Genomic DNA, 27627 nt, shown 5'->3' on the forward strand with positions numbered 1-27627 from the left:
CAACTTGATTGGGCTGTTTGGAAGAATAATGAGGATTGAAGGAATTTATTTTTTGTGGTCATCATTTCTCATAGGCTTTTATCTTATCTTTATTTCATTGAAGGTTTTCTTACAGGTTTACTGTGTGAGGTTCCCACACTTAGAATTTCAAAGGGGCTTCCTGAACATTGCATATGTAAAGAGGTTGTGATGCTGGAGCTGCAAACAGGATACATGAGAGCCTCCATCAGATCATGTTTCTGCTGTTTTTCAGAACTGCATCTTTTTGGAAAATATAATCTTTCGCTTTGAGATTACTTTCCTTGTTGCATGTTCAAAAAGGTCGAGAAGAAGAAAACCACGGGATTCGGCCGGATTAAATTTAACAAATTTATTCCCTAACAATATTTCTAAAAACAGAGTAAAACAAATAAAACAGATCATCTGGGTTCCCAAAGTTTCAGAGCTTACACAGCGCCGAATTACAAATGTCTTAACGTGTCAGCCTGTTGGGAACAACGAAAGTTCCTCCGTCCAGCTGTTTTATCATGTCGGTTTCAGCCTCCTCCTTCGTAAAACAGCATGGCGTCCAGACTCCTCCTCTGGACGCTCGGATTGGCTGGCAGGGAGCCTGCCTACCTCCGTCAGTCCATATTTGGAATTGCAGCATTTGGTTCTGGCTTCCTGCTTCAAATGTCCAGGGGGGTTATTTCACAGACGGACCTCTGTCCGACCACCAACTGTGTCCCCATGGGGGTCCAGCACAGCCGCCCGGATCCTTCTCCACAGGCAGTCAGTCCCAACTGTTTGTCCCTCTCATGAGAGTTGGCACCTTCAGGGTTTCCCATGATTAGAATTGAATCCTGGAGATAATTTAATTCTGGTCCATGGCTACGTTCACACTGCAGGCTGAAACGACCCAATTCCGAATTTTTTGCCCCTAAGCAGCCCAATTCCGATCTTTTCATGACAGTCTGAATGACACAGATCCGATCTTTTCAATTGCGACCCAGGCCCCGTGGGTTTGCCGTCCTGATTCCGAATTGTAGCCGTTCTTTTCAATTGCGACCGCCGTCTGACCGGCCAGGCGACTTGATTCCGAACTGTACGTCATCGACACGCAACAAACGTCATCATTTTGCGTTGAAGTAGGCGGGAACGAGAACGTAAACATTAACCATGGTGGACGATGCTGCTGAGATCAGTCAGTTGAAAGGAAGCGAGGTCACTGATTGGATTAATATTTGGGCTGATCGCTCTTTTCAGGCCAAACTCCAGGGCTCTTATCGCAACTGGGCGGTTTTTGAAAAAAATTCCAGATAAATGGCAGAGCGTGGTGTTGAACCTTTACCGCGATAACTTTTTTTTTCTTTCTCCCCTTTCCACCGTGCTCAGAAGCGCGGGGGACCCGAGGCGATCCTCCTCCTCCTCCCTGTTCTGATCCTTAGATTCTCCAGAACGGGTTAATAAAGAGTCCATAGCATTTATTCTGGGGGAAACCTTCTTTTATTACCGTCCTCCGTAACACACAACATGAATGCGCGCCCACACTGCCCCCCCACCTATTCTCTATCGCGGCACGCGCTTGCACACACGGGGGGGCGCGGCCCCAACACATACACATTCCTCTTCCACTACAGTGGGTACAGACGATCCCGACTCCAATGCCTTCTTAAAATGAGAAGATTGTAATTGTGCTGCTCCTTTGTGAAAATAAATTTAATATTACAAAAAGAGCTCCGCTTTTGACAAAACTGTTGTTGACATCCATTGTTAACGTTTGCTCCGCAAACAACGAGTGACGTCGTTCACCGTTGAGTATTCTTCTGGCTTTTGCGCATGCGGGTCTCGTTTGGGTCGTGTCACGGTCACACTGGAGATCACAAAAGTTCGAATTTACTTGGAAATGTGAACGGTCTAGCAAATAATTCGGATTTTTTGAAAAAATCCGAATTGAGCATTAAGCCCTGCAGTGTGAACGTAGCCCATGTCAGATCTCCGTGGAGAGATTTATTAATTATTAATTCATTTAAAACCTTAAAACACAGCTGGGACTTTAAGTAAACAAGTGTAGAATAACAAAATAAGACAAAATTATATAAACAGCACAAGTCCAAAAGGCAGTGAGAAGAAGAAAAATCCTATACTTAACTTTGATTCCAAGAGTGTGTTCATTTCTTTTTTATCCATCCCAGAAATGGTGGTTACATTTGTCTTGTGTTTGATTAAATAAAAGCAAAATAACGGCAGCAGGGGGGAAGAAAAAAAAACGGGGAAAAAAATCGGAAATCGAATTAAAAAAAATAAAATCGGAGATTTTATTTTTAGGCTATATCGCCCATTCCTGACTCGTGAAGTAATCATTTCAGTTTAAGTTTAGATATTCTGGTTAATCAGACCTGCAGATGGTGAAAATGATTAAATAAAAACTGGAATACTAGTTGTTCTAAATAGATAAATGTGACATTTTTCACAGATATTAAAATAGAAAATGCTTTAGTCTCCACTCTCCAAAAGTTTAAACAAGATTTAATTGTCCTTAAAAGTCATTTTATGCACACGCCTTTGAATAAATACGTGTTTCACAGTTAATGCAGTTCTTCATATTTAAAGTTCAAAGCAGATTTGGAATTAAAAGTAAAGAACATCAACTAATTTACCTCTGAACAAACCCGGGTACGTCACATACTCTGCTTTTTTGAACAGAGTTCAGCTTTGGGACCAGCAGAGAAGCAACAAACAGCAGAAACCCACACTGTGGGAAAGACTCCACACTTCTGACTGATGTTCACGTCCACTTTATTCTTCACAGATAAGATTGGAACAGAACAGAACTAAAAAGAACAGAGGAACAGTTCTAATGTCTACTAGAAAACATGAATCACAAGAACACCAGACAGAAATGATTCTTGCTTTTTACTATATTATGTGTGTACACAGTTCATATAGGTATGCCTTTTCTCTGGAATGGTATGAATTATAGGTATTAAATCACCATCATTTGAAACAGGAGATCAAAATCCCAAATTTTCCCAAATTGCCTTTTTACTACACTGTTAGGGTTACGAAATTATCATTTGCTTACACGTTATTATCACCATAATATGAATGTCTCAGTTCTACCAGTCTGCAGTAAGAACATAGACATGAAAAGTTCTGACTATACAAGATATGATGTTCCTGTACTGCCTGATTGAATGACCCACTTTTATGTTATCAACCCCGGCCTCCAATAATATAGACTGGATGCACTGTGAAGGCAGAACTCCTCTGTGACAGCTTTGCGCTGTGACAGACGGGCTTCTCCTTCTGCAGAAGTCTAACAAAAATTCTCCTCTCCTGTGTGGTTCTTTTATTTGTTAGGGAAAAGTCAAAACCCTGACATACAATCTGCTATATTTATAAAGATCACGGGTCAGCGACCTTGGACGTCAAGAATAAAAAAGGAGAGTAAATGAATACGACTACCAGCACTGTAAAAAACGATGATCATTTAATATGAATAGGCTAACAGATCATATTGTCTCTTAATAATAATAACTTACCCAGCACATGATGTAAAATTAATTAAAATACAACATTGTGCATTTTTATTTTCACAGATATTATTTGCAATGAGGACACCATTTGATATCTATGATTCTTTACTGCACTGTTTATCTAAGTTGTTACCTTAATGTGTATGTAATAACTAAGAAGATTTAATTTCAGTGTTGCAAAAAACGAAACATTAATAAATTATATTTTACATTGTTCTAAAATAAAGAGCTTTCATGTACAAAGTTTGTTGTTTGTCTTCCCCACCCTTGCTTTGACACAGAAAAGTTTTGTACAACCCAGCCCGAAGCAAATGTCAAGCTGCTAACAAAGTGGCTTCCTTGGAGACCTGTCCATGCCCCATACAGCGCATGACCCCAGACAAACTCAGAGAGGAAAAACAAACAGGCAGAGATCCAGAGCTTCCTTTTTGACATCAAGCCTGATTATTCAAGCACACAGAAACAGCCCAAACAGCATGGACGTCACTTCTGCTTCCAGCCCTCTCACTCAAGGTTTTCACACCAAGACTCCCCACTTCCCATGAGTCTTAGGGGCTGAAGGCGGGGCTAACCCCCAGGTCGCTACAGTATCAATAAGAATACAGATAAGAATACAGGATTGAAAAGCAGGAGATCGATAGGAGGAGTTTCATAGATAAAATCTTAACAATACCCATAAATGGTTACTTGACCTAACAAAGTTTAGACTGCAGTCAATACATTGTTTTAAATATTACTGAAATGTTCATTGATCACATAAAAAGTGTTTGATTTAAAGATGTAAAGAACATATTTCAAATATTGTCATGGTAACACACACATAGACAACATGTACATCGTATTAGCATGGATTACAACCATGATAAAGCCATTCTATGTTTAGCTCTAATAATTAAAAAAAACTCTTTTCTATTTATAGGTACATCTAAAATAATTGCTTTTGTGAAAAAGTCTTACTTTTTTTCCAAACTATAATTGGTTTATGTAGAAATTGTACAAAATCTCCACCAAATCACAAATATCAGTTGAAATAAAGGTACTTTTGCACAAACTCATTTCTTTAAATAAATAAATAAAAGAGCTGAAAACAACGACAACAAAAAAAACCAGAACAAAATAATAATAATAATAAAAAGACAAAAAACTGCACCAACCCTCTCTATTAAAGGAAATCTAATAGGTTTCAAAAATTGTAGCATAACACATGTCCAGATTTCTCAGAGGAGTAAAATAAATTACGGCAAGCAAAAAGTATCCATTTGCATGAAATAAAACCAGAGAAAGGGTAGCCCCCAGAACAAGTGATTTAGTCTGGAAAAGAATAAAATTGTACCTGCTGTACCATTTGGAATAATGGACGGCACCTTTCTTCAAATCGACCACTGTCATTCTTATCTTTTCCAACTTGAGGAAGAACAGAAGATCCTTGAGCTACTGCGAAGATGATGGAGAGTGTAGTGATTTCCACTTGAACAAAATTACTGTCCTTGCAAGAAGAGTCATTAAGGCGAGGGAGTCTTTACAGAACCCACCCCCCACCCGTAAAATAAAGTCTTCAACCTCTTATCAGAAGTTTAGATGGAGAAGTTTAGAATTAAGAGTTTACACTAAATAATTTCTTACATTGTCAAGAAAAAGTTTGGGAGTTCTCCTGTTTCCGTTGAGACCAGATACTGACTAAAACTTGAATTACATCACTTACAAGAAAAATTCTTCTCTCCTGTGTGACTTCTCATGTGTGCTTGGAGATTAGATAATTGACGAAAACGTTTTTTACATTCTTTACAAGAAAAAGGCTTTTCTCCAGTGTGAGTTCTCATGTGTGTTTTGAGGCTAGATACAGTACTAAAACGTTTGTCACATTCTTCACAAGTAAAAGGCTTCTCTCCTGTATGAATTCTCATGTGTGTTTTGAGACTAGATATTTGAGCAAAACTTTTCTGACATTCTTTACAAGGAAAAGGCTTTTCGCCTGTGTGACTTCTCATGTGTGTTTGGAGATTAGATATATCACCAAAATCTTTATCACATTCTTTACAAGAAAAAGGTTTTTCTCCTGTGTGACTTCTAATGTGTCTCTCGAGATGTGATATTTGATTAAAACATCTTTTACATTCTTTACAAGAAAAAGGCTTCTCTCCTGTGTGAGTTCTCATGTGTGTTTTGAGATGAGATATTTGATTAAAACGTTTTTTACATTGTTTACAAGAAAAAGGCTTTTCTCCTGTGTGAGTTCTCATATGTTTTTTGAGGTTAGATGTGTAATTAAAACTTTTATCACATTCTTTGCAAGAAAATCGCTTATTTTCTGCATGGATTCTCACGTGAATTCTGAACAGAGATTTGTTACAAAAGCGTTTACCACATTCTTTACAGATACAACATCTTTCATCAGACCCAGTTTCCATGTTGTCAGAGATCTTACTAATTATTCTTGAGCTCTCAACAGATTTGAAAGACGAAAGTCTCTCTTCTTTTGTAGATTGCTTGCGTTTCTTAACCAAAGCTGCCTTCTTGGGATTTTTTCTAATATCAGAGTCACACTCACTTTCTGACATGCGAGAGCTGTCCACACTTTGGACATGACTTCTGTCTCTTCTCTTCCTCTGATCTCTGTTCGGTGGGTCTTTTTCTTCATCTGTAGTTGATGTTGATTCTGTCTCTTTATCTGTAGTTGATGTTGATTCTTCATGTTGGTTTCCTTCTTCATCCTGACTATCAGTTACATTAAAGCTCTGCTGAATATTTAGATCTGCTTCACTGTTCTCATCTTCCTCATAAGTAGGAATCTCCGTCAAGGTATCAGTCTCCTGCTTCAGATCAAGCTGATCTTCATACTGACTGATGTAGAGCTCATCTTGCTCCTCTTTTGTCAGTAGAGGTTTTGGTTCTTCTAGTTTCTCTTCTTTAATCAGTGTAGGTTTTTGTTCCTCTTGCTCTTCTTTAACATGTGGAGGCTCTGATTCCTCCTGTTCCTCTTTAATGTGTCGAGGTTCTGGTTCTCCATGTTCCTCTTTAATATGAAGAGGCTGCGTTTCCTCCTGTTCCACTCTCAAATTGCTCTGCTGGTTGCAGAAATCCCCTTCACTCGCATGATGCTGAGGCAGGACTACAGGGACAAAAAGACAAAAAAGCAACCATTGTCATTAGACAAAAATAAAAGATCAATATTTGATGACAGCGCATTGAGAATCAATAGCAGGATTAAATATCGTGACATATCTCCATATCGATATTTTTGCGCACCCCTAATAGAATCCCACGTTATGATTGACATTAACATATAATTGACAGGTAAGGTAGATTATGACCCCCATCCGCCCTCCACCCCCATCCGTCCACTTCATTTGGAAGAGACCCCCAGTTGAACTGGTTCCCTCCTCATTTTGATTTGATTTGAAATGGTTTATTTCAAACAATCAAATAAAAATAATACACAAAAACAATACAATCAGCAGTTATACACTCATACAATGATGTATCAAACTTAGGATAATTAGACATATTAATAAATATTGCTTGAAAGGGAGTGGAAGGGAGCGAACTCGTAATTCAATAAAGTTCATAGTGTCTGTATGTGTTACCTGGCTTCTTAGGCTCTATTATTATCAGACATGGTTGTGTTTTTTCAAATACCTTATAGGGCTGCAGCCCTATAAGCCGATTCTTTTTGTAATCGATTAATCTAGCACTTAATCAATCGATTAATCGAGTAATCGAGTTTTTGAACAACCACAACAAATAATGGATAACAAAAATGATGTGGTTGTAAAATGAACAAGCATTTGATTTTAAAGATCCGCTCTGATGCAAATGTTACTTTTGGTGTTTTTAAGTTGGTCTTGAGAAGTGGCGGAGCTTGAACATTTTGTATGGGGGGGCGGGGGACAGGAGACTTTGAAAGGGTGGCACAACACCAAAGTGGAAGGCCATTAAAAATAAAAGAATCAGAAAAAACATATTTGATCATTATCATTGTTTATATTTCGTGTAAAAATACTGTTTTTGTTATTTTTGCAATGCTTAAAGAAGCCTCGCGGTCCGCCGAAAGGCGAGCTACCGCCTGTCCCAGCCCCTGCCTCTCGGTGCCCCCTCGGTGCCGCCGTGGAGGGGGCGCGGAGCGGCTGACGCCGCCCCTCGCTCGCTGCCAACGGCACGCGCAGGTCCCGCTCCTAAGGCGTCGGGGTTCCAGCGGTCGCGCAGATGTCTTCTGTTCAGATGCTGAATCATGGAAGATGTGCTGTTGTGGTATGCCAGCTCTATTTTGCAGTAGAGACACTGCACCTTGTTCTCTTCTTTATTAAGTGTGTAATGATCCCACACTTTAGACAATTTCTGCCGTTTATTTATAGATCTATTCTCTGCCATCGCGCCAACTAAATTCAAAAGGTCTGTGTGAATAAACGGTCCGTGTGACACAATCAAATCCCTGCGCCGCGCGTATAGTGCACGTCATAGGAATTTAACGAGGCTTCGAGGCAGAGTTTTTGCCTCGAGGAATTTTTGTAATCGAGTAAATCGAGGAATCGTTTCAGCCCTAATACCTTATATGTTTCGACGGATGTCTGCCCTCTTCATCAGAGTCGTCATCAGGTGGTAGTGATGTGATGTATTTAAAAACAAATGATTGTGACTGAGGCGGAGTCTCCGCCCCTTGATGTCCGTTGGTCACATTGCCATACATCAAAGGAGTAACAGAACGCATCCAAAGGGCCATGAAAAAACATCACGTTATCATCCCAGTTAAACCATATAAAAAACTCAGGAAACTACTGGTTCATCTAAAAGACAGGCAGCTCAAGAAAACATGAAATCAGCCATAACGGACCGCTGCAAACTAGAAAACCACATCATGGACTGGGAAAAGGCCAAAGTCCTCCACACTGTAGACAACAGACACCGCAGATGGATCATGGAGGCGGTTGAGATCCGAAACCGAACCCACATGAACCGGTTGAGGGGCCTTCATGCTCTCTCATACCTGGCCTGGAGTAACATCCTCCAGAAGAAAACGGCCATCAAGGGGCGGAGTCACCTATCAAAGTTTGACAGGTGATTCCGCCTCATTCACAACCATCTGTTTTTTAAATACGCCACATCATCACCACCTGATGACGACTCCGACAAAGGCGGAAGTACATCTGTCGAAACATGTCAGGTATGTGAGAAACACAGCCGTGCCTGATATAGGAAAACCTGAGAAGTCAGTTGGATCCCTCCTCCACTCCCATTTTTCTTTACACATCTTTCCAGTGCCTTCTCAGCTGACGGGAGCACGTAGAGCTGCAGGGGGCGCCATGGTGCTGCTTTTAGTAGGCCGTTCCAATCACAGTGAAATAACAGATAATAGACAACCATAACTGATTTTTTCTTTTCTCCAAGCGCTGAACCGGCGCGCCCTTTGAATTGGCGCCCCGGGCAATTACCCATACCTAAAACCACTACAGCCTTGTGTGTCAGAAGATTCATAAACCCAAGTTTTGCCAGTAAAATATGTCCAACACAAGAAGTCTTCAGCTTTATCTCTTTGCTCAGCTGCTGCACAACACAACTAAAAGAAATATTGATAATGGTGAGTTAACAAACACTAGATTGTGTGCTTTTAGTGTGAGGTAGAAATATTCTAACCTGGCTTTTGAAATGCAATAAATGTCAATTATTGATAATGACTCGAAAACAATCCCAACTGAATCATTTGTAAAATGCAAAATGACAGGATGTGCAAACCTACACTGTTACCTACACTGTTGTATTTTACAGGCTCAGTTCCAGGGAGGTTCTGCAGAGCAGGATCTGCCCAAGTGTAATGTAACACTGAGCTTCAGAGCATTTTGCTGGAGCCGGAGGTAAGGCGTCGTTTGTCGGTGACGTCACACTCGCTTCGTCCATCTTTATTTACAGTCTATGGCAGTGTTTTTCAACAAGTGTGCCGCAGAACACTAGTGTGTCTTGGGAGATGGTCAAGTGTGCCGTGGGAAATTGCCCTCATTAACTGATCTAAAAACATTTCCCCATCTCCAGGAAATCAGCTCTTTGTTGATCCAAACAGGCCCTGATAAAACACTGAGTAGTTAGGAATATGAAAGATCATAAAATTATTTTTTCTTTGTGTTTATTTGATTCTATTAAAGACATTTTGATAAGAATGACGGTACCGCGATTTGGCTGCAGCTAAAGCCGTTTGCGGCAAAGTCCCGCCCCTTTAACTGTCTCCGCCAATCATTCTTGAAGGCTTAATCACATGTCATCAGTCTGACCAATCAGAAGTGGTTAAAGTCTTCACTTCCTTGTTCCAATTTAGCTCATAAAGTCTCTCCGTTCTAAAAAAAATACCAGCCAAAGCTCGTCTTTAGCGGTGTAGCTTTCCACAGAATCCAGTATCAGACCGTGGAACAAGTGAAAAAAGCAATGGAGCTCAGAGCAGCTAGTCTTTCTGCCTCTTTGCGGCAGTTTTCACACTACATCTCCCATGATGCATTGGGTTAAAGGGACAGCGTCTTAGCGTACAATGAATCGTCCTTAAACGTTTTGAAACCACAACAAACACACATCAAACCGTTTTTGAATTTTCTAACTTAACTTTTATTTCATCTTTTAGAAAAAACAGCTGCAACTTCCTGCCTTTTCTGCCACAATTGTCACAAAAATGCACGTGGGGGGGGGGGGGGGGGGGGGGGCTGTCGATCAGCTGAGACTGAGTTTTTTTTTTTTTGGATGCTGGTGTGCTGCGGGGTCTTTGTCAAGGTTAAAGTGTGCCGTGGCTCAAAAAAGGTTGAAAAACACTGGTCTATGGTAGCGACAGACCCCCACAACCCCAAGCTAACATTAGCGGTGAAACTAAATAAGCAAACAACATAGGAGCTATAATTAGGGATGGGTATTGTTAAGGTTTTAACAATACTACTACTCTTATCGATACTGCTTATCGATCCGGTATTTTAACAATACTCATCAATAATTTGTGAGGACGAAAAATAAATAAATAAATAAATAACAAATTAAGAACATAAAGTGTTTTATTTCCTCATTTTGCAACATTGTTTTTTTAAAAACATTTTACTTTATACATGAGAATGTTCCAGACAGGATATTTATTTAATTATTTAAACTAATTTTTGTTTCTTTATAAGCGTGATGTTTCCTTTGATCTTTTGTCCATTTTCCACAATCTTGAATAGACTTTTCTGTCTTTCAAACACCCAAAGTTAAGTTAAGTTAAGGAAACAAATTCACTTTGATGCAGATTCCTTTCTGTTTGTTTGTTTTTCTTTAAATCCAGTGAACCTATAAATTTTGTTAATTTTATGGATGAAGAAAATAACTAGCTATTAATTATTATTAATTTTTAGGAAGCAGCTGTTTGTTGTTTGTTGTGAGTTTGTTGCGGGTCTTGAACCATTAGCGGTGAGTCTAAGCCCCGCCTTTCTACCTGTTTGTTGTTTGCTCCGCGTGCACCCCCCCCCCCCCCCCCCCCCCCCCCCGCGTGCGCAGCGTGTTTACAGACAGCGCAACATACGGTCATCGTAGCAGCAAGGTGAGAGGATGGAAGGGACTCCTTGACGTAAACTTCATTAATTTCACGCGGAAATGGGTGTTCTTAGTGGTTTAGGGGGATAAAAGAATTTTTTTTTATTAATTAAAGGAAAATTGAATGACTTGATGAGTTAAATATGACAGATAACATTTATATTTTGTGGGACACAAAAAAAGCGACTTCTCCAGTACCGATAGCAGAACCGTTCAGGTCAGTTCTTAACGATACTGCGGTCTTGAAGAATGTGGCCCCGGGGCTCTGTACCCAACCCTAGCTATAATCCACCCACAGTTTTGGACCGATACCATCCCAGACAAGAAAAACAAAGACGTTCATGGATCTATTTAGTCTGCAGGTGGATCAGTGAACGTACCAACTATGTGTAGCTGAAGCTGCGGGTTCCAGCTGCTATCCAGCAGTCTGCGCTGACGACAGAGCTCCTCCTCGTTCTGGACGATGGTTCCTTCAGCAGCAGAAAGTTGTTCTCTGACAGAACCTTCCTGAGGTTCTGAAGACATGGTTCCTGCTCCGATCTTCAGCTCCAACTCCCACAAACACCGCCGTCCTCTTCACTGCAGCTCCGATCGATCGATCATCTGCTAGTCTCACAATAATCACAGCAATTCACGTTGTCTTTCCGTTCAACACTTCTTCACTCATTTACGACACTTTGGAAAATGCTGAGAGTTCCCACACGAACCACGTATCGTCCTTTCTGTCCAAAAACCTCACAAACCTCCCAACAAAACACAGCCGTCCTCTCAACACAAGCTAACGCTGCTAGCCTGCTAACAAGCTAACGCTGATACCAATTAGTTATATCACTAGAGGAGACATCACGTGGTTCCTCATGGGAGGAGAGCACCGCCATCTTGGTGAGGTCAAGTTACTACTGCAGTGCATGCATGTGAACACATTTTTTGCATAATACCAGTTCATTGTTTGGGTTTCAACTGCCAAAATCAGAGAAATGAGTCCAATAAGGAGGAAGGTATATCATTTCACAGGTAAGTACTATAATTTTTTTCTTTTAATGCTGCAGGGGCTTCATTAATAGAACACATGTTGACATGCATGATGCTGCAGGGCTACTATCAACATGCTACATGATGTACGGATAATTTGCTGTCGACATAAATGTACATTTTATTTAGCTAAACCTGTATACAGCATATTAGGCTATTATAGTATTATAGATTTATACATTTCTGACTCAGTGACTGAAATTTTTTTGCAGGTTTCCAATGGATTAAGACTTAAGGAAAAAGTGGATCTTAGCAATAAAAAGAGCTGACCCAGATGGATCACTGTGGTTACCAACTAGCAATACAGTCTGGATATGTTCAGAACATTTTGTGGAAACACATTTTGATAAGAGGCCAGACTGTTTGCTTGAAACCCGACACCATAACATCTGTGTTACACAAACTGGGGCCTGTTTCAGAAAGGAGGTTAAGTGTAAACTCTGAGTGCGTTAACCCTGAAATCAGGGAAACCCTGGGTTTTCCGTTTCAGAATGGGAGGTTTGTTAAACCAGAGAAAGCAGAGTAAGTCAAACCCGTTTCTGAAAGAGAGGTAACTTATACTCGGAGTCAGTGTCCATGGTTACTTACGCTGTGAACCTAACCTGGTCGGGAGCAGGTTTTATTCTCTAAACTCAAGGTTTCTGCCGGTCCCCTCCCCTTTTTAAAGACGAAGCGGTATTTTTCGCTTTAACCTTCATTGCCCAAATTTCCGTCACACAGAGACGGTCTAAGTGACAAGAATGGCTTGTCCTTTTTTGGAAGACCCAATAGACGAGGAGGCTGCATTAATTCGTAGAGAATTACATTTACGTCGTGCGAGGATTTTGAGACCTAGACTCGATTTTTTGTCATTTCCCCATACGTTTTTGTTTGAGCGTTACCGTTTTTCATTGCAGTCAATTACATATATATAATGAAAACAACATTAGATATTGCTATGTAGATGTTTCATATGTCAAATATTGTCAACAAAGCCTACATCCATGACATGCTCAAATTGGACCTGATTGAATTATGTTTTTATACTTCATTTTTAGCTGCTGCCATGTTCTTTTAATTCCTGCAGGATTGCATCTACATGAAAATGAAATCAGGGACATTGAATTAGATTAATGTAACAATTACTTTTTGGAGACACAATTTTGCTAGTACTGCTTACTTTCTTAATCCCATATAAACCTATACCACTTGATCAATACAAGGGTAGACATAAGTTCACTTTTAAAAACACAATTGCATGTATTAATATTAAACTGACCAACGTTTGCAAGAGGTTAACAAAAAAGTCCTCTAAACATTACCGACGTGAAATGCATTTTTCCCCCAGATTGGTTCTGTACACTGTGCAGCATTTCATGCAATTACACCAGGAATAACACTTTCAAAAGTACACCTAAATATCGCCATTTTTTATTTCACACCTTACGCTATTTAAAAAGTTATTTATTACAGCCAATATTTTATAACAATGATTTAAATGCAAACTTAGGCATTAACTTGAGCAGCTATGTTTTCCCACGCTAACTGTCTCTGTTTTGCAGATGCAGCGGTGTTGCTTTTCTTCCGGAATATGTGCTCATATTCACTGTAACTCTGTAGCAGCAGCAAGTTCAGCTGGCGAAAAATACGCAGACCTCTTTTTTTCCACGGTTGCCATGGTGACTCGTAATATCTGCGCTCCATTGATAATGGCTTCTTATAGTCGCGGTGCGCATGCTTACCTCCGAATCAGTCCACTCAGAATTGATTGACCTAACTCCGATCAGCTTCTCTGAAACAGAAAACTCAGAGTTGTTAATCTCTCGATTGACCAACTCAGAGTTCAAGTTTAACCTCAGAGTTGGTTGAACCTCCTTTCTGAAACAGGCCCCTGATCACTCACATGAATCAGTATAAATCTATTGTTTTTATTTGTTGTAGGATAAATCTATCTTGCTTACTTTGGTACTATGATATGATATGATATGATATGATATGATATGATATGATATGATCATTAATAATAGACTTGTTTTTATTATTTATTATTGACTTATTTATTTATTGTTATTATTTATTGTTTGTATTGATTCACTATTGATTTATTATTATTTGTATATTATTGACTTATTGTTGGGTTTTTCTAAATAATTTAAATTACATGTCAAAGGTCTAGAACTTCTAAATGTTTAGATATTATTTTTTAAAATTTTTTGTAATAATTTTTTTATTTGTAAGAAGTCCTGCAACAATGCATTTTCATTAAAGTTTGAGCTTTTAAGGCTGACTGTTTCTCTTTAACAACAACAAATGATGTATCTATATATATTATATATAAATATAATGTATTTACATATATGTATAAATATATATATAACTGTAAAAATATATATAGTATATAAAAGCTACTTAGACACCACTAAAAGCAATAGAAATCATTGTCATGTGGGCGTCGTCGACCTCACCAAGATGGGGTCGCGCTCTGCCACCGTCGGCCAGGCTTCTAAAACCGGCGTGTCTCCTCTAGTGATATAACTCATTGGCTGATATTATCACATCGCACATGACGCTTTCAGTGATAGCGTCATGTGCGGTGTACTTCCGGGTCACGTGCAGAAACTTTCTTGAAAAAGAAACGAATAAACTACTTAACTGGATCTCAAAATGATTCAAAACGCTTTCAGTATTTTTAGAACAGTTTTAATTCACGAACTAATAAAGAAAAGAAAATCTACAAAAAAACTGTTCTGATCAAACAAATTGAGAGCGTGTGTGACGTCATCAAACTGTAAATAATTATAGTCTTCAGATTTGACTCTAAAACGCATCTCAGACTAACTACACTCAAACACATGTGTTTAATCTTTTTCTAAACTATAGTAATGGATAAATGAATCTTTAAAGTGAACAAAGATGTCTATACGAAAGAAAAGCAATAATAATGAAATAATGAATAAAGTGGAAAAAACAAGAGAAGTTTCCTCGATTTTACTATTAAATAAATTCACATAAAAAGCATAAAAACGTTTTTCCCTGTTTGTTTTTACTGTTTATTCTATAAAGACTTTTTCAATAAAAAAAGTTTGGACAAGAAAAAATATCAGTTTATTTAATGTTGCAAAGAAATCTTAATTTATTATTTTTGTTTTTCTGCATTAACTGTGTGATGAATTTTATATTACATCCAGTTTACATAAAAAGATAAACGATATGTGTTTTCATTGGAATAATGTCTTCTGGTTTTGTAGATTTTAGAGTTGTAATGTTTAATATTATGTAATATTAAATTTAATTTAATACTAAAACAATATTCATTTGTTCTTTTGTCCTTCCAGGGATGACTGTAATGTTGGAGCCACAAAAATGCTCTCATAGGTTCATTATATATTAAGGTTGAAAATACAGAGTTATTAGTTATGTGAAAAATATAATAAAGTTAAAACAAATCGCAAATGCTTTTATGAGTGTGGTGTTTGTTCAACTGAACCAAGAAAGTGTCTGGAGTTTTCTTTCATTTGTTTTTACTTTATGTTTCTATTGAGTCCATTTATCTAGAAAGAAAACCTTCAAAAACTTGACCACTTTATTGAATAAACTGTGGTTTAGAATCTATGGAGTCCTATACTGTTCATAATTAAATAAATAAATATTTAATTAAATAAATAAATATGGCCTCATGCAAAAACACAATGAACCAATAAATCTCTCATAAATATATAAAAAGATCATGAAATTGTGAAAAACCTGCACACTGATTTTAAATTAGCCATTGTATCATTCATTATATTTCATTTTGCTTTAAAAACCTGTTAATTATTTTACAACAGCATTTTAAAATATTCATTTTTATTCATGTGGAATATTATTAGAATTCTTTTTTTTTATTTTTATTTTTAAACTTGTCCTGTCCAACAGCTAGGCAAACAGATGAGAGCTGAGGGCCTCTTGTGTTGGACATATTTTATTTTAACAAGAGGGGTTATTAATCTTCAGACAGACCAAAGGTATGTCTGAATAAACCCCTTTTGTAATTGAGGCCAAACTTTATTAATTTCAATCATGTTTGAAAATCTTTGGTGTTGGACCGGACGGAAAAGCGGAAAAGGAAAGAGGGGAAGAAGAGAGAGGGACGTTAGAGAGAGGGGGGGGGGGTAGGAGGGTGATAATAGGAGGGGAAGGGGGGTAAGACCATGAAGCACCATAGAGCAGACAGGTTTACTGGTTGTTTATCATTACGGTACGGTTCAAATGTAGTACAAAAAGGGCGGGGCCTGTTCACACACACTCAAATATTATGAACACACCTGCTAGCTGCAAAAATGTCCACATGTCAACATGTACACAAAACAGATAGTGTTCACGAACGCATACCTATGCCTTTAAACCAACTAGTGTGAAATCTTTCATTCATTCAATCATGCAAACTATTAGTGCAAAGGTGAGCTAACACCTGTGCTCAAGTGAGTGTTTATGTTCTTCTAAAATGGATGGTGGAATGTGAAAAGAAGGAGGAGGAGCGCCCAGCCACACCCAGACCCCCGCCGCAGCAGCAGCGGCAGCCGGAATTCCCCCAACGCCATACGGGAACAGGCAGGGAACAACCGCCCCCCGGGCGACCAAGCCGCCACCCAGGCCAGGGCCAGGAGGACCGCCGCGAGGCCCCCAGAGCCAGAGAGCAGGGAGGCGCGGAGGGAAAGAGAGCGCCGCCCCAGCCCAGCCAGGAAAGCAGCCCCCCCGCCGCGCTGGAAGAGCCCAACGCAGGGCCCCACCGGAGAGGGACGCCCACAGCCCGAGACAAGCACCCCACCACCACCCAGGAGTTCCGGGCATCCCCCCGCCCCGACCCCAGGTACGAGCCAGGACCCCCCAAGGGAGACCCGCTCCGCACTCCAGGCAGCCACCCACCCGGCCCACGGTTGGTCCAGGGAGGAGCGAGGCAGGGGCCCGCCGCCCTCGACCAGGAGGGGGGAACCCCGGGGAAAAAAGGGTGGCCCACAAGGGGTGTTATAAATATGGCCCGACCAGGCTTGGCCATGTTGGAAGTTTGGCGGGGCCCAGCGCCCAGGGGCAAGGACCAGGACCCACCCCCCAGGGACACGAACACCCCCGGCTCAGGTGTTATATAAACCCCCCCACCGTGCGGAGAGAGCACCGCCGGGCCCAGGGAGCCGGCACCCAAGGGAACACGGCCGGCATCGCCAAGGGGCCCGCACCCCCCACCAGGGAAGGGGTAGGGGACAGATGGACCCAGGTCCCACCTTCCTTGTAAAATGTGTGTGCGTGTATGGGTGTTTGAGAGGGTGTTTGTGTGCATGTGTGTGTGTTTATGTTTGAGTGTATATATTGAAGGGGGAGGGGTGTGTGTACTAAGGGGGGTGCAGTTAAAATTGGCGAGTAGGGCACTAAGGGGACATCTCCTGATTACTCACAGTGATGTCCCCTCACCCTCCACACCAAGAGGCCCTAAATGTCTAAGGTGCGGTTAAAATTGGCGGGTAGGGTGCCAGGAGGACATCTGCTGCTTGCTTGCAGTGATGTCCAAGCACCACCCCTACCGAGGACCCTACATGTCTAAGGTGCAAATAAAACCGAAAGAGGGGGGGCCCACTCCATACGGCAACCATAGGAGGGGGGCCACTGCCAAGTAGCCCCCCCCCCCCAAGGCGCATCGCAGGCTAGACCCCCCACCCCCTCACCCTAATATGAGGTTATATAAGGAAGGGGGTAAGTTGGGGACAGCTGGTAGACTGTCCCCTGGTGGTCAAACAGCCGTGCCCCAGCCCCCCCCCAGCAAAGGGGCCAGGGCCACCCAGCCCAGGGGCCCCACCCCCGGAGGCGCCGACACCCCAGGCCCGGCACCACCCACCCCACACAGAGAGAGAGGAGCCAGAAAGCGCCGCCCCCCCTGAGCAAGCCCAGGCCCCCACCCCCAGACGCCGGCCCTAGAGGAGCTCTGATCAGGCCTCGACGGGACCGAGGAGGCCAACCGGCCGAGGCAACCACCGATTGCCTCAGCGGAGTCCCCGACCCGCTAGCCCCCCCGACCCGTACCAATATTGGGCCCCCCCTCCCCCCCAGAACGCCCCCCCCACAGGACAGGGCCGACAAGCCCCCCACCCCACCCCAGACCCCGCAGCCAAAGCGGGTGACACCCAGAGCGACCGGGGGCCCCGAGAGGGTTGTCCCGTCCCGTCCCAGAGCCAGGGAAGGGCCGATCCCAGCCCCAGGTGCAGATGGGCAGCCCATCCGGCGCCGCTGGGCCCCCCCCCCCGAGCAGGGCCCCCCGCCAACCCCCCCCCAGCACAGGCAAAGGGACCACCCCCCCAAGCCAAGCCAGACCACTACCCCACCCCCCCACCACGCACCCCCACACCGAAGCCCAGAGGACCACGCAGCGCCCCAGCCCGCCCCACCCAGGCACCGGACCCGACCCCCTGACCAACGGAGCCCCCCACCGCCCCCGCCAGGCACCGGAAGCCCCGACCCCCACCCCAAACCACAGCAGAGGGGCAAGGAGCAGCGACGACCAAGCCCCCCACCCCCTAAGTCATGGAGTCAACCACAGGAGACCAGAGAGACTGAATTCTTTCAAAGTTACTTGAGCTTTGGGCTGACATTTTTTCCAAGCTGATATGATCAAACAGCAGATTTCTGTGTTGACTTATGTTTATATTTTTCTTTTTTTTCCAATTTATTAAAATAGTTTTTTTGGCAATACAAAGAGTTATGAAAATGATAGATGCTAATCCTTCTTCTATATCGATGGCACTCATGTCACCAAGCACACAAAGTGACGGTGAGGCAGTGATTGAAACCTTAAGCCAGACTGATAAATCGGCACATACCTGCTGCCAGAGAGCCTGGACAGGAGTGCAGAACCACAGTGCGTGCATGTAGCTGTCGGGTAGATTATTATCACAGTGCTCGCAAATGTCTGAGTTACTGAGACCCATCTTGAACATCCTCTGTCCAGTGTAGTAAATTCTGTGAAGAGTTTTGAGATGGATTAGCTGCAGATTTGGACTTTTTGTCAGTTTAAAGGTGTTTAGACAGAGTTCTGACCAGAAGCTTTCATCTGTGCTGATGCTCAAATCTGCATCCCATTTTTTTGTTGGAAGGGCAATATTGTTATCTAAATTACATAAAAGTTTGTATATTTTGGAGAGAGTTCTATTCATTGAAAAATTAATCAGAGTGGTAACTACATCTGGTAGCTTTAAATCGTCGTCTTTAAATTTATACTTTTTAGTAATACTTGATTTAAGTTGCTGATATTCCAAGAAGTTATTTATTCCATATTTGTCTTGAAGTTCCTTGGGAGTTATGAATCTTCTATCAGTAATTACGTGCTCTAGTTGTTTTATGCCCCCTGCTTGCCAAGCTGGGAAGTGAATCATTTTTTTGTTAATAAGGATGTCCGGGTTGTTCCAGATGGGTGTCGTTTTGCACGTTATCTATTTATATTATTAGAATTCTCTCTTTTTTCAGAGCCTTGGATTTCAAAATCAATATTTTCCAAAGTAGATTTGTTTTTATTTCATGTTGCTGTTTTTCACAATGGCTGATTTATTTCATGAAGAGCTTTTTCAGGAGAATGGGTCTGTCTGTCAATCAGTGAAAGTGGGCGGGATCTAAACGCTCATTGGCTCATCCATGGAAATCATCTCTTATTCCTCGATACCCGCTCAGTGGTGTGCCAGTCAGAGAGGTGACATATTTCAGCGATATCCACACGGCTTTGCTGACATTAGAGATCAAATAGAGTCAAACAATCTGTCTGCTGCAGAAGATGCAAACATGAACGACTCTGTTTTTGTAGTTTGAGGGTTTGTGTGGACCAAACCACAGAGGAGCTCCGGTCGTCCACGTCTTTCAGTCCCCGGTTGAAACACTTCTCATTCTCACGCCATTCACTCACAGCTCACATCGTGCCTTCTTTCGGCTCGCAGGAGACGAGCTGGCGGACCGACAGAGAGACAGACCAGGCAGCTGCGCAAAGCGGGACAAGCCTGCTTGTGCCTCCTGAACCTTATGATATTTTTCTATTTTCAATGAGACAATGATTATAATCAGGTCCTCTGGTTTTATTTTTCCCTCTCAGGGAAAATGTTGAACCTTTCCTGCGATGACGTTTCTGACATCTTAACACTCTCCATGTACATTGTGCATCCATGCATTGTTACTGAGATGAGCACAAGCAACCGCTCCATGTGGCTATCAGGCTAAAAACATTAGCTGATAGCTCCTCCCACACGCGGCATGGTGCATTCATGGAAACTCCAGTTCATGGAAGCTTAGTGGAACTCCAACAACCACACAGCCTAACTTAGACCACTACTAGATGTTCATGAGAAGATGAAAATTGCCGAACCGACCACAAAACCACCCAAATCATGCACACTCGCCCAAAGCCACTTTTATCCGCAAATTTAGAACCAAAACTGCCCAATTTCTGGTAACACTGTGGATATGTTTAGGTGCATACTCTCCCTAGTGTTGAGGAGTGGGCATTGCGCCGTCACGTTTGCTGAAGCATCTTCGATCGATGTAGTCAGGGTGCTGCTGCTCATGTCTGAGTAAAGGAGTAGCCAATCACAAAAGTGTCTTCGCCTTGTCTAGTTTGATTGACAGACAGAGACATTCTCCTGAAAAAGCTCTTCATGAAATAAATAAACCATTGTGAAAAACAGCAACATGAAATAAAAACAAAGCTACTTTGGAAAATATTGATTTTGAAATCCAAGGTTCTGAAAAAAGACGTAGAATTATAATAATATTCCACATGATTAAAATGAATATTTTAAAATGCTGTTTTAAAATAATGAACATGTTTTTAAAGCAAAATGAAATATATTGAATAATATAATGGCTAAATTAAAATCCGTGTGCAGGTTTTACACAATTTCATGATCTTTTTATATATTTATAAGAGATTTATTGGTTGATTGTGTTTTTGCATGAGGTCATATTTATTTATTTAATAAAATATTTATTTATTTAATTATGAACAGTATAGGACTCCATATGAATCAGAGACATAAAGGTTTTTCATTTTCAGTCAACAACAATCTTTAAATGTTCTCATGTTCAAAGTTATGACTGAGCTCTTTCTTTTTCATGTAGCTGCTATATTTTTGATCTTGAACCTGTCTTAAACACCAAATGTCCTCATTCTTCATGCTGATCAGGCAGAAATGCAGAAATGTGTGCTGCAGATGCCATGTTTGCCACTAGAGGGCAGCACAGCAGCTTCAGTCTTTGTCATTGATGCTGTGTGAGCCTGAAGGAGCTTCAAAGTGAGCTGCAGCTTGGTTCAGACAAACCTCCACATTCACACACAGATGTGATCCTGAAGAAGTCTGAACAGAACATTTCAGGAGAACTCTTCAGTCCAGAACATGAGCCTGCATTGTTCCTGAAACTGGGATCAGAGTTCTGCTCTCTGCTCCAACAGAACCACCTTCATGAGCTCCTGGTTTCTTCTGGATCCTCCAACATTCAGACGCTCTCTGACTGAGTTCATGTCTGCACAGAAACCTTCAGGATTCTCTTCTTCCACACGTCTTTCACTCTGAAACTCTCTTCTGAATGTGGATTATCTCAGTCAGACGTTCAGCAGCATCAGAGCCGTGCATGTGCTCCTCCTCATGAGTCCTGAAGCTGCACCGTCAGCTGCAGAGCTTCAGAGCTGCTTCCTTCTCAGACTTTCCACTTTCTTTGGCTCTCTGGCTCTGATGCTGCTGCTGCTGCAGAAAAACCAGCAGCTGCAGAAAAACTCTGCAGAGACTCACAGAGAGAGGATGGAGGCAGCAGATGAACCTGCTGCAGACTGGGGGCGGAGCCTGGAGATGACTGATGAAAGTCAGAGGGCGGAGCTTCATCAGGATGAAGGAGCTGCTTGGATTCTGGCTTGATGATCCTAAAATCAAGAGACTCAGTTCATGATGTTTACTTCTCTGCTGGATTTTCATTTTCCAGCGTTTCCACAACTGATGATGTCATCAATCTGACCTTTAAAAACACTTTACTTCCTGATTTCATTGACAGCAAATGATCCTGAAGATCTGACCCCCTAAAAGCTCCAATAGCAGCTCAGCAGAAACTCTGATCTTTCTTGATGTGGAGGGGCGGAGCCTGAAGAGGAAGCATCTTTCTGCAGGTGGTGCTGCAGCTTTGGGCATGTTTTCCAACTCTTTAGCTTCAGCTGTTCATGGAGTCGTGTCCCTCTGTTCTTGGAAAGGAGAAACGTGCAGAGAACTTTTCCCATTTCCACTCCCTCCTTTCAGCTGCTGCCCACTGTTCCCCTCTGAATCAGGAGGGAGGAGCTCTCATCTGTTCTGCCCACCCCCATCTAGAAAGACATCAGCACCACCTGAACATTCCAAAGCTCTTTTCCAACCAACAAATAGAAAACACAGAGTTGATTCAAAAGAGCATTTATTAGATCCAAACAGGCTGCAGGAATTTTACAGACAGCTTTCAGTTTGAAGAAGACTTTTGACACTAAGATGCAGTTAGCATGAAAAAGAACAGTTTCACCCAAAAAACACCAAAGAAAAAGGAAGTTCAATCAGAAATCTGTGGAAAACAATAAAATAATGAAATATGCACCGACAAAAATTTAAAATGGCAGATACACACATTTGTTATGGAAATATATTTATGAAGAAAACTGGTTTGTAAAATTTCAATCTTAAAGTTCTTCTTCCTCTTTCGGCTTCTCCCATCAGGGGTCGCCACAGCGAACAAGTCGCATGGTAAACTTGGCAATGTTTTACGCCGGATGCCCTTCCTGACGCAACCTTCTCAAACCGGGCTTGGAACCGGCACAGAGGTAGAGAAGGGAACAGGGAGCAGCCCGAATTCGAACCCTGGTTTCACGGACAGAAGGCGCCGCAAACCAGGACGAGCTAAACCGGCTCCCAAAATTTCAATCTTAAAGTTGAATTTGTAAAAAGGTTTCCACAGTAGATGAAGGCTGTGGAAAAGACATGTGGACGTTTCTGGCGTCTTCTCTGTTTGAAAATTCAATTTATTTAATCTGTTCAGTGCATCAGTAAAGTTATCCAAACTGCTGACTCATTAGTGGAAATTTCTTATGAAGACTAAATCCTAATTTCAAAGAGTAGAAAAGCTGAAATGATGAAAATGACACTAAACAATGTGAGAATCTACTGATCAAAAAAATAACAATCAAATCATCTACAAGTAGAAGAACGTGTCAAAATAACGAGGCCCTCAGCTCTCATCTGTTTGTTCAGCTTTTGGACAGAAGTTAAAAAAAAAACATCTTTATGCACAAGAAAACACAGACATCAGCTGATAGGGATGAAATTACGGCAACTACGGCAAGAGTGTGTGGACAGAGTTAAGAGAAGCTCCCAATACAAGAGAGAAGAGAGGCAGAAAACGTCCTTACACTAAGTTAGAATGAGAAGATGAAGTGCAGTTCTCCATCAGTCCACAGGGGGAGCTGCAGCACAATAACTGTCCACTTGATGCTGAGAAAAACAGTGGAGCTGATCTCAGATCAGTTCATGCTGCAGCTCTGACACTCATCTCCACTTCCTCTGATTCCTCCATCACTCTGCTCTCCACCTCCCAGGAACACCGTCCAGTCACAACATCTCTGGAGACCAGCTGCTGCTGCTGCTCCTCTCTGCTCCTCCAGGAGGAACATCAGACTCACCAGCCTACCCCCTTCCATCTATAAAGAGAAGGCAGAAAGACAGAGAAGCTGCAGCTTCACAGGAAACTCTGCATATTTGCTCTCAGACTAACTTTAGGACCAAACATCTGGAAGCAGCTGGACTGACTCCAACCATCTACTGACCTCAGAGTCTGCAGTTTGGAGTTTGGACTCTCCACCAGATCCTGGAGCTGCTGAACATCTGAAGAAAGAAGGTTGTTATTCCTCAGGTCCAGTTCTGTCAGGTGGGACGTGTTGGACTTTAGAGCTGAGACCAGAGCAGCACAGCTGGTCTTTGACAACCTGCAGCCCATCAACCTGAATCCAGAACAAAGAGTTGAGTTTAGAGACAAAGTTCATGTTTTTCATCCTTCTCTTCTTCTAAAGAGTTCAGAGCTGAAGAAGATCAGAAAGTCCAAGAAAAGTCCAAAGATGTGAAGCAACAGCAGCAGATCAGAAAAGTCCAGCAGAAGCAGAGAAGAAGAACATTCAGGAACATTCAGGACAACATGCAGCTGCTTCAGGAAAGAAGTCCAGATGTGTGAAAGTCAAACATCAGCCTGTGGCTGCATCCAAACCAACTGATGTTTCTGCAGCAACAGCAGAAAAAGTCCACTTCCTCTTTCTGCTCAGCTCTTCAAACAGCACTGAATCATGGGAGAATTTCAGCAGATGATGCTGGAAAGTCTTCATCCCAGTTTTCAGGAGATGATCTTCCAGTCCTTTTCTGCTGCAGCCCTTCAAGCAAAGACTTTCAGCTCCAACAGATCAAAGCAGAGAGAAGAAGGAAGTGATGAGGAAGAGTCAGCAGCAAATGTTGGACATTGATCCCTGATCCATGACTTCAGCTCTGAATGAAGAGTCAGAAGCTGCTGGGAGCTTTGATGGATGATGTGATGATGTTTGTGGATGAAAAGGTGAGGATGTTTGTGGAGGATGTGTCTGTCAGAGCAGCATCCAGCTGCAGCATGACTCTGTCACTGTCTGCTCACAAACATCAGCCGCTGGACTCTCAGCTGCATCTGCTGAAACACAGCAGCAGGACTCAGAGTGCATGTGAGCGTGCACGGCTGCTTCTTCTGCACGCGCTTTAAAGGAGTCTGTTGGAGCAAAGACACAAAGAAGAGCTGATGGCTGCAAGCAGAACTTTGTGGAGCACAAATGTCAGCAGACAGCTTTGAAACAAGCAGCTGCAGGAAGAAAAGAAGAAGTTCTTCTGCAGATCTTTGAAGAGAACAAGCAGCTGCAGGAAGATGCTGCTGCAGATCAGAATCTGGACATTTCTGCTCACTGTGGGTCAACACAACTTTGTCATCATTTTGATCTGAACACAACTGAACATGGAGTCTGACCTCAGAGTCTGCAGTCTGCAGTCTGGACTCTGCAGAAAACCACACAGAGGAAGAAATCCCGAATCCTGCAGGTTGTTCCCGCTCAGGTCCAGTTCTGTCAGATTAGACGGGTTTTTCTTCAGAGCTGAGCCCAGAGCTTCACAGCTGATCTCTGGCATACTGCAGTCTTTCAACCTGCAATCATACAGAAAAGTGCGTTCAGGAGCAGTGATGCAGCTGGAGGTCCAGGAACTTGGTAAATTCCGTCAGGAAAAACATGATGCAATAGATTAGAAATGACGTTAAAACAGACGAGGAATTGAAATGGCATTTATCTTCGTTCTTACTTTTTTTTTCCATTTCCTACCGTTTTTTCCCTTTCGGGGTCACAGGGCTGCTGGAGCCTATCCCAGCCACTTGTGGGCGAAGGCAGGGGACACCCTGAACATATCACTAGTCTGTTGCAGGGCCACAATTACACACACATTCACACCTAGGGACAATTTAGAGTTGCCATCTAACCTATGAAGCATGTTTTTGGATGGTGGGAGGAAGCCACCATGCACGGAGAGAAGACAGGTCCCCTCTATAATTTAAATCCTGAATAATTAGAACCTCAATGTTCCCATGATGCAGGCCTGTTGTCTGGAGTTTGGATATTTATGTTAGGTCTTTTCTTAAGTTCACTTCGAGAGCAGGTCACGAGGTCCAGATCCAAACTGGTTGCAGCCCGACAATAAACTCTGACAGTCCTGTTAGAGTCAAAATGAAACCCTTTATCGAGCGTGTGTTTGCACTCACTAGACTCCCATCTTCTTCGTGCTGTCCCGGTGTTTTCAGCCACTGTGTTAGTAACTCCAACTCCACAGTCCCATGCAGGCTATGCTAAACTAGCTAAGTCCAACTGACTAGCATGCTCACATCCTTAAAGTCCAGAACAACTTTCATAACCATAAACAGGTTATTCTGGACTCACTTTTCGTTAGTTTTTACACCCAGGATTTCCTCGGACTTCTTAACATATTTTCTTAACGTTCCATCTCTGCTGGACTGCCGCGAGTATACCACCTTCTCCTCATGACTTCATCATTTCTCCTCTCTGTCACTCTTCCTTATGTATCATCCAATCAATTTAATAGCAACAAAAATATATTCTACCTTCTTTATTGCTTGCATAGCAACAAAAATACTATGGCACTTTAGCAATATTTTAAAAAAAAATCACCAAAGTAAAATTAGGAGAACAAAAAATCACATTAATGTAAAATTGTTGTTTTGTAGTCATGTCATCATCTGTACTCATAATGATCTGAACACAACTGAAACATGGAGTCTGACCTCAGAGTCTGCAGTCTGCAGTCTGGACTCTCCAGAAAACCACACAAATGAAGAAATCCTGAATACTGCAGTTCGTTCCAGCTCAGGTCCAGTTCTGTCAGATTGGACGGGTTTTTCTTCAGAGCTGAGACCATAGATTTACAGCTGATCTCTGACAAACTGCAATACATCAATCTGAAATCAGACAAAACAGTGTGTTCAGGAGCAGTGATGCAGCTGGAAGTCCAGAAATGTGGTCGATTCAGTCCGGTGGAAACCGCCCTGATGACAGACTGACAGATTACATTTTGAATTTACAGACTGAAAATTTTTGATGACCAGGTTCAACACAGATTCGGATGAAGACTGAAGAGGACAGAAAAGAATAACAGCATTCAGTTGTTCCATGGAAAATTCTGCAGACACTAAACACTCTGGTTCCTCTCAAAACAGAGGAACAAAAAGCACACCCTAGGCACTTTAGCATTGGGAGTTGGGTCATCTAGACCCACTAGACAGTGCGCTGAACCTTTTTTCTTCAAAGATTTGTGAACCTCTCTGGTTTCCATGGATTATAGGAAATCTTTCCACCTTTGTCATGGTAGGGAGAACACGTCAATGCAAGGGTGGCGTCATCTTAAACGTTGGATTTCATGTTGGAAAGTTCCAATAGAACTTTCCAACAAATTATTGGAAGTGTAGAAAGATACAGGTATGACTGCAAGCATTTTTACTGTTTAGCTATTTCTTTTGGATTTTTACCCAAAATATTATGGTAAATTAAATACAATAGATTTGAAATACCTTAAAATGAAGTAAAAACAGACAAGGAATTTAAATGTAATTTATCATCCTGAATTATTAATTACTAAATACATTCACAAAATGTATGGCAGAAATGCAGATTGAACTGAAAGTTGGAAAAAAATGTCATTTGAATTATGGAACAAAAAAAACCAGACAATTTAATGTCCAATAGATTTTGCTTTGATTTAAACATTGGATTTCAAAACTGTCAGATTAAATTGTATTTCTTCATCTTGAATCCTAAATTCCTGACCTGACTCTTGCACCACACACATTTCAAGGGATGATCTGATCCCCTTGCAAACACAAATAATTTCAAGGGATCTCCAGATCCTGCCTGAAGTACAATCTATTTTTCACGACCAAACCCACAGACTGCTGACAAGACTCCACTCTATGCCCCCACCCCTTTTCGAAAGCCTAGCCC

At 41.9% G+C, this 27627-nt stretch overlaps 2 protein-coding genes across 2 annotated transcripts in view; both read right to left on the reverse strand.

Moving 5' to 3' along the window:
- Nucleotides 1-2761: 2761 nt before the first annotated feature.
- Nucleotides 2762-12346, reverse strand: LOC101160880 (uncharacterized). The gene is made up of 2 exons (XM_011481864.4): nt 11426-12346; nt 2762-6627 (listed from the first exon to the last, which is right to left on the reverse strand). The coding sequence occupies exons 1-2, from the start codon at nt 11568-11570 to the stop codon at nt 5213-5215; spliced, it is 1560 nt and encodes a 519-aa protein (XP_011480166.2). The 5' UTR covers nt 11571-12346; the 3' UTR covers nt 2762-5212.
- Nucleotides 12347-22475: 10129 nt separating this feature from the next.
- LOC111946434 (NACHT, LRR and PYD domains-containing protein 12-like) overlaps nt 22476-27627 on the reverse strand; it is a 28856-nt gene continuing 23704 nt past the window's right edge. Inside the window, exons 9-12 of the mRNA XM_023949676.2 lie at nt 26415-26588; nt 25098-25271; nt 23890-24063; nt 22476-23763 (exon numbers count right to left, since the gene is read on the reverse strand). Coding sequence (XP_023805444.2) covers nt 23742-23763; nt 23890-24063; nt 25098-25271; nt 26415-26588 — 544 coding nt within the window. The 3' untranslated portion in view covers nt 22476-23741. The remainder of the gene's footprint in view (nt 23764-23889; nt 24064-25097; nt 25272-26414; nt 26589-27627) is intronic.

The sequence above is a fragment of the Oryzias latipes genome, chromosome 2 (assembly GCF_053564925.1).
Source record: "Oryzias latipes strain Hd-rR chromosome 2, Olatipes_Hd-rR_3.1".
Lineage (NCBI taxonomy): Eukaryota > Metazoa > Chordata > Actinopteri > Beloniformes > Adrianichthyidae > Oryzias > Oryzias latipes.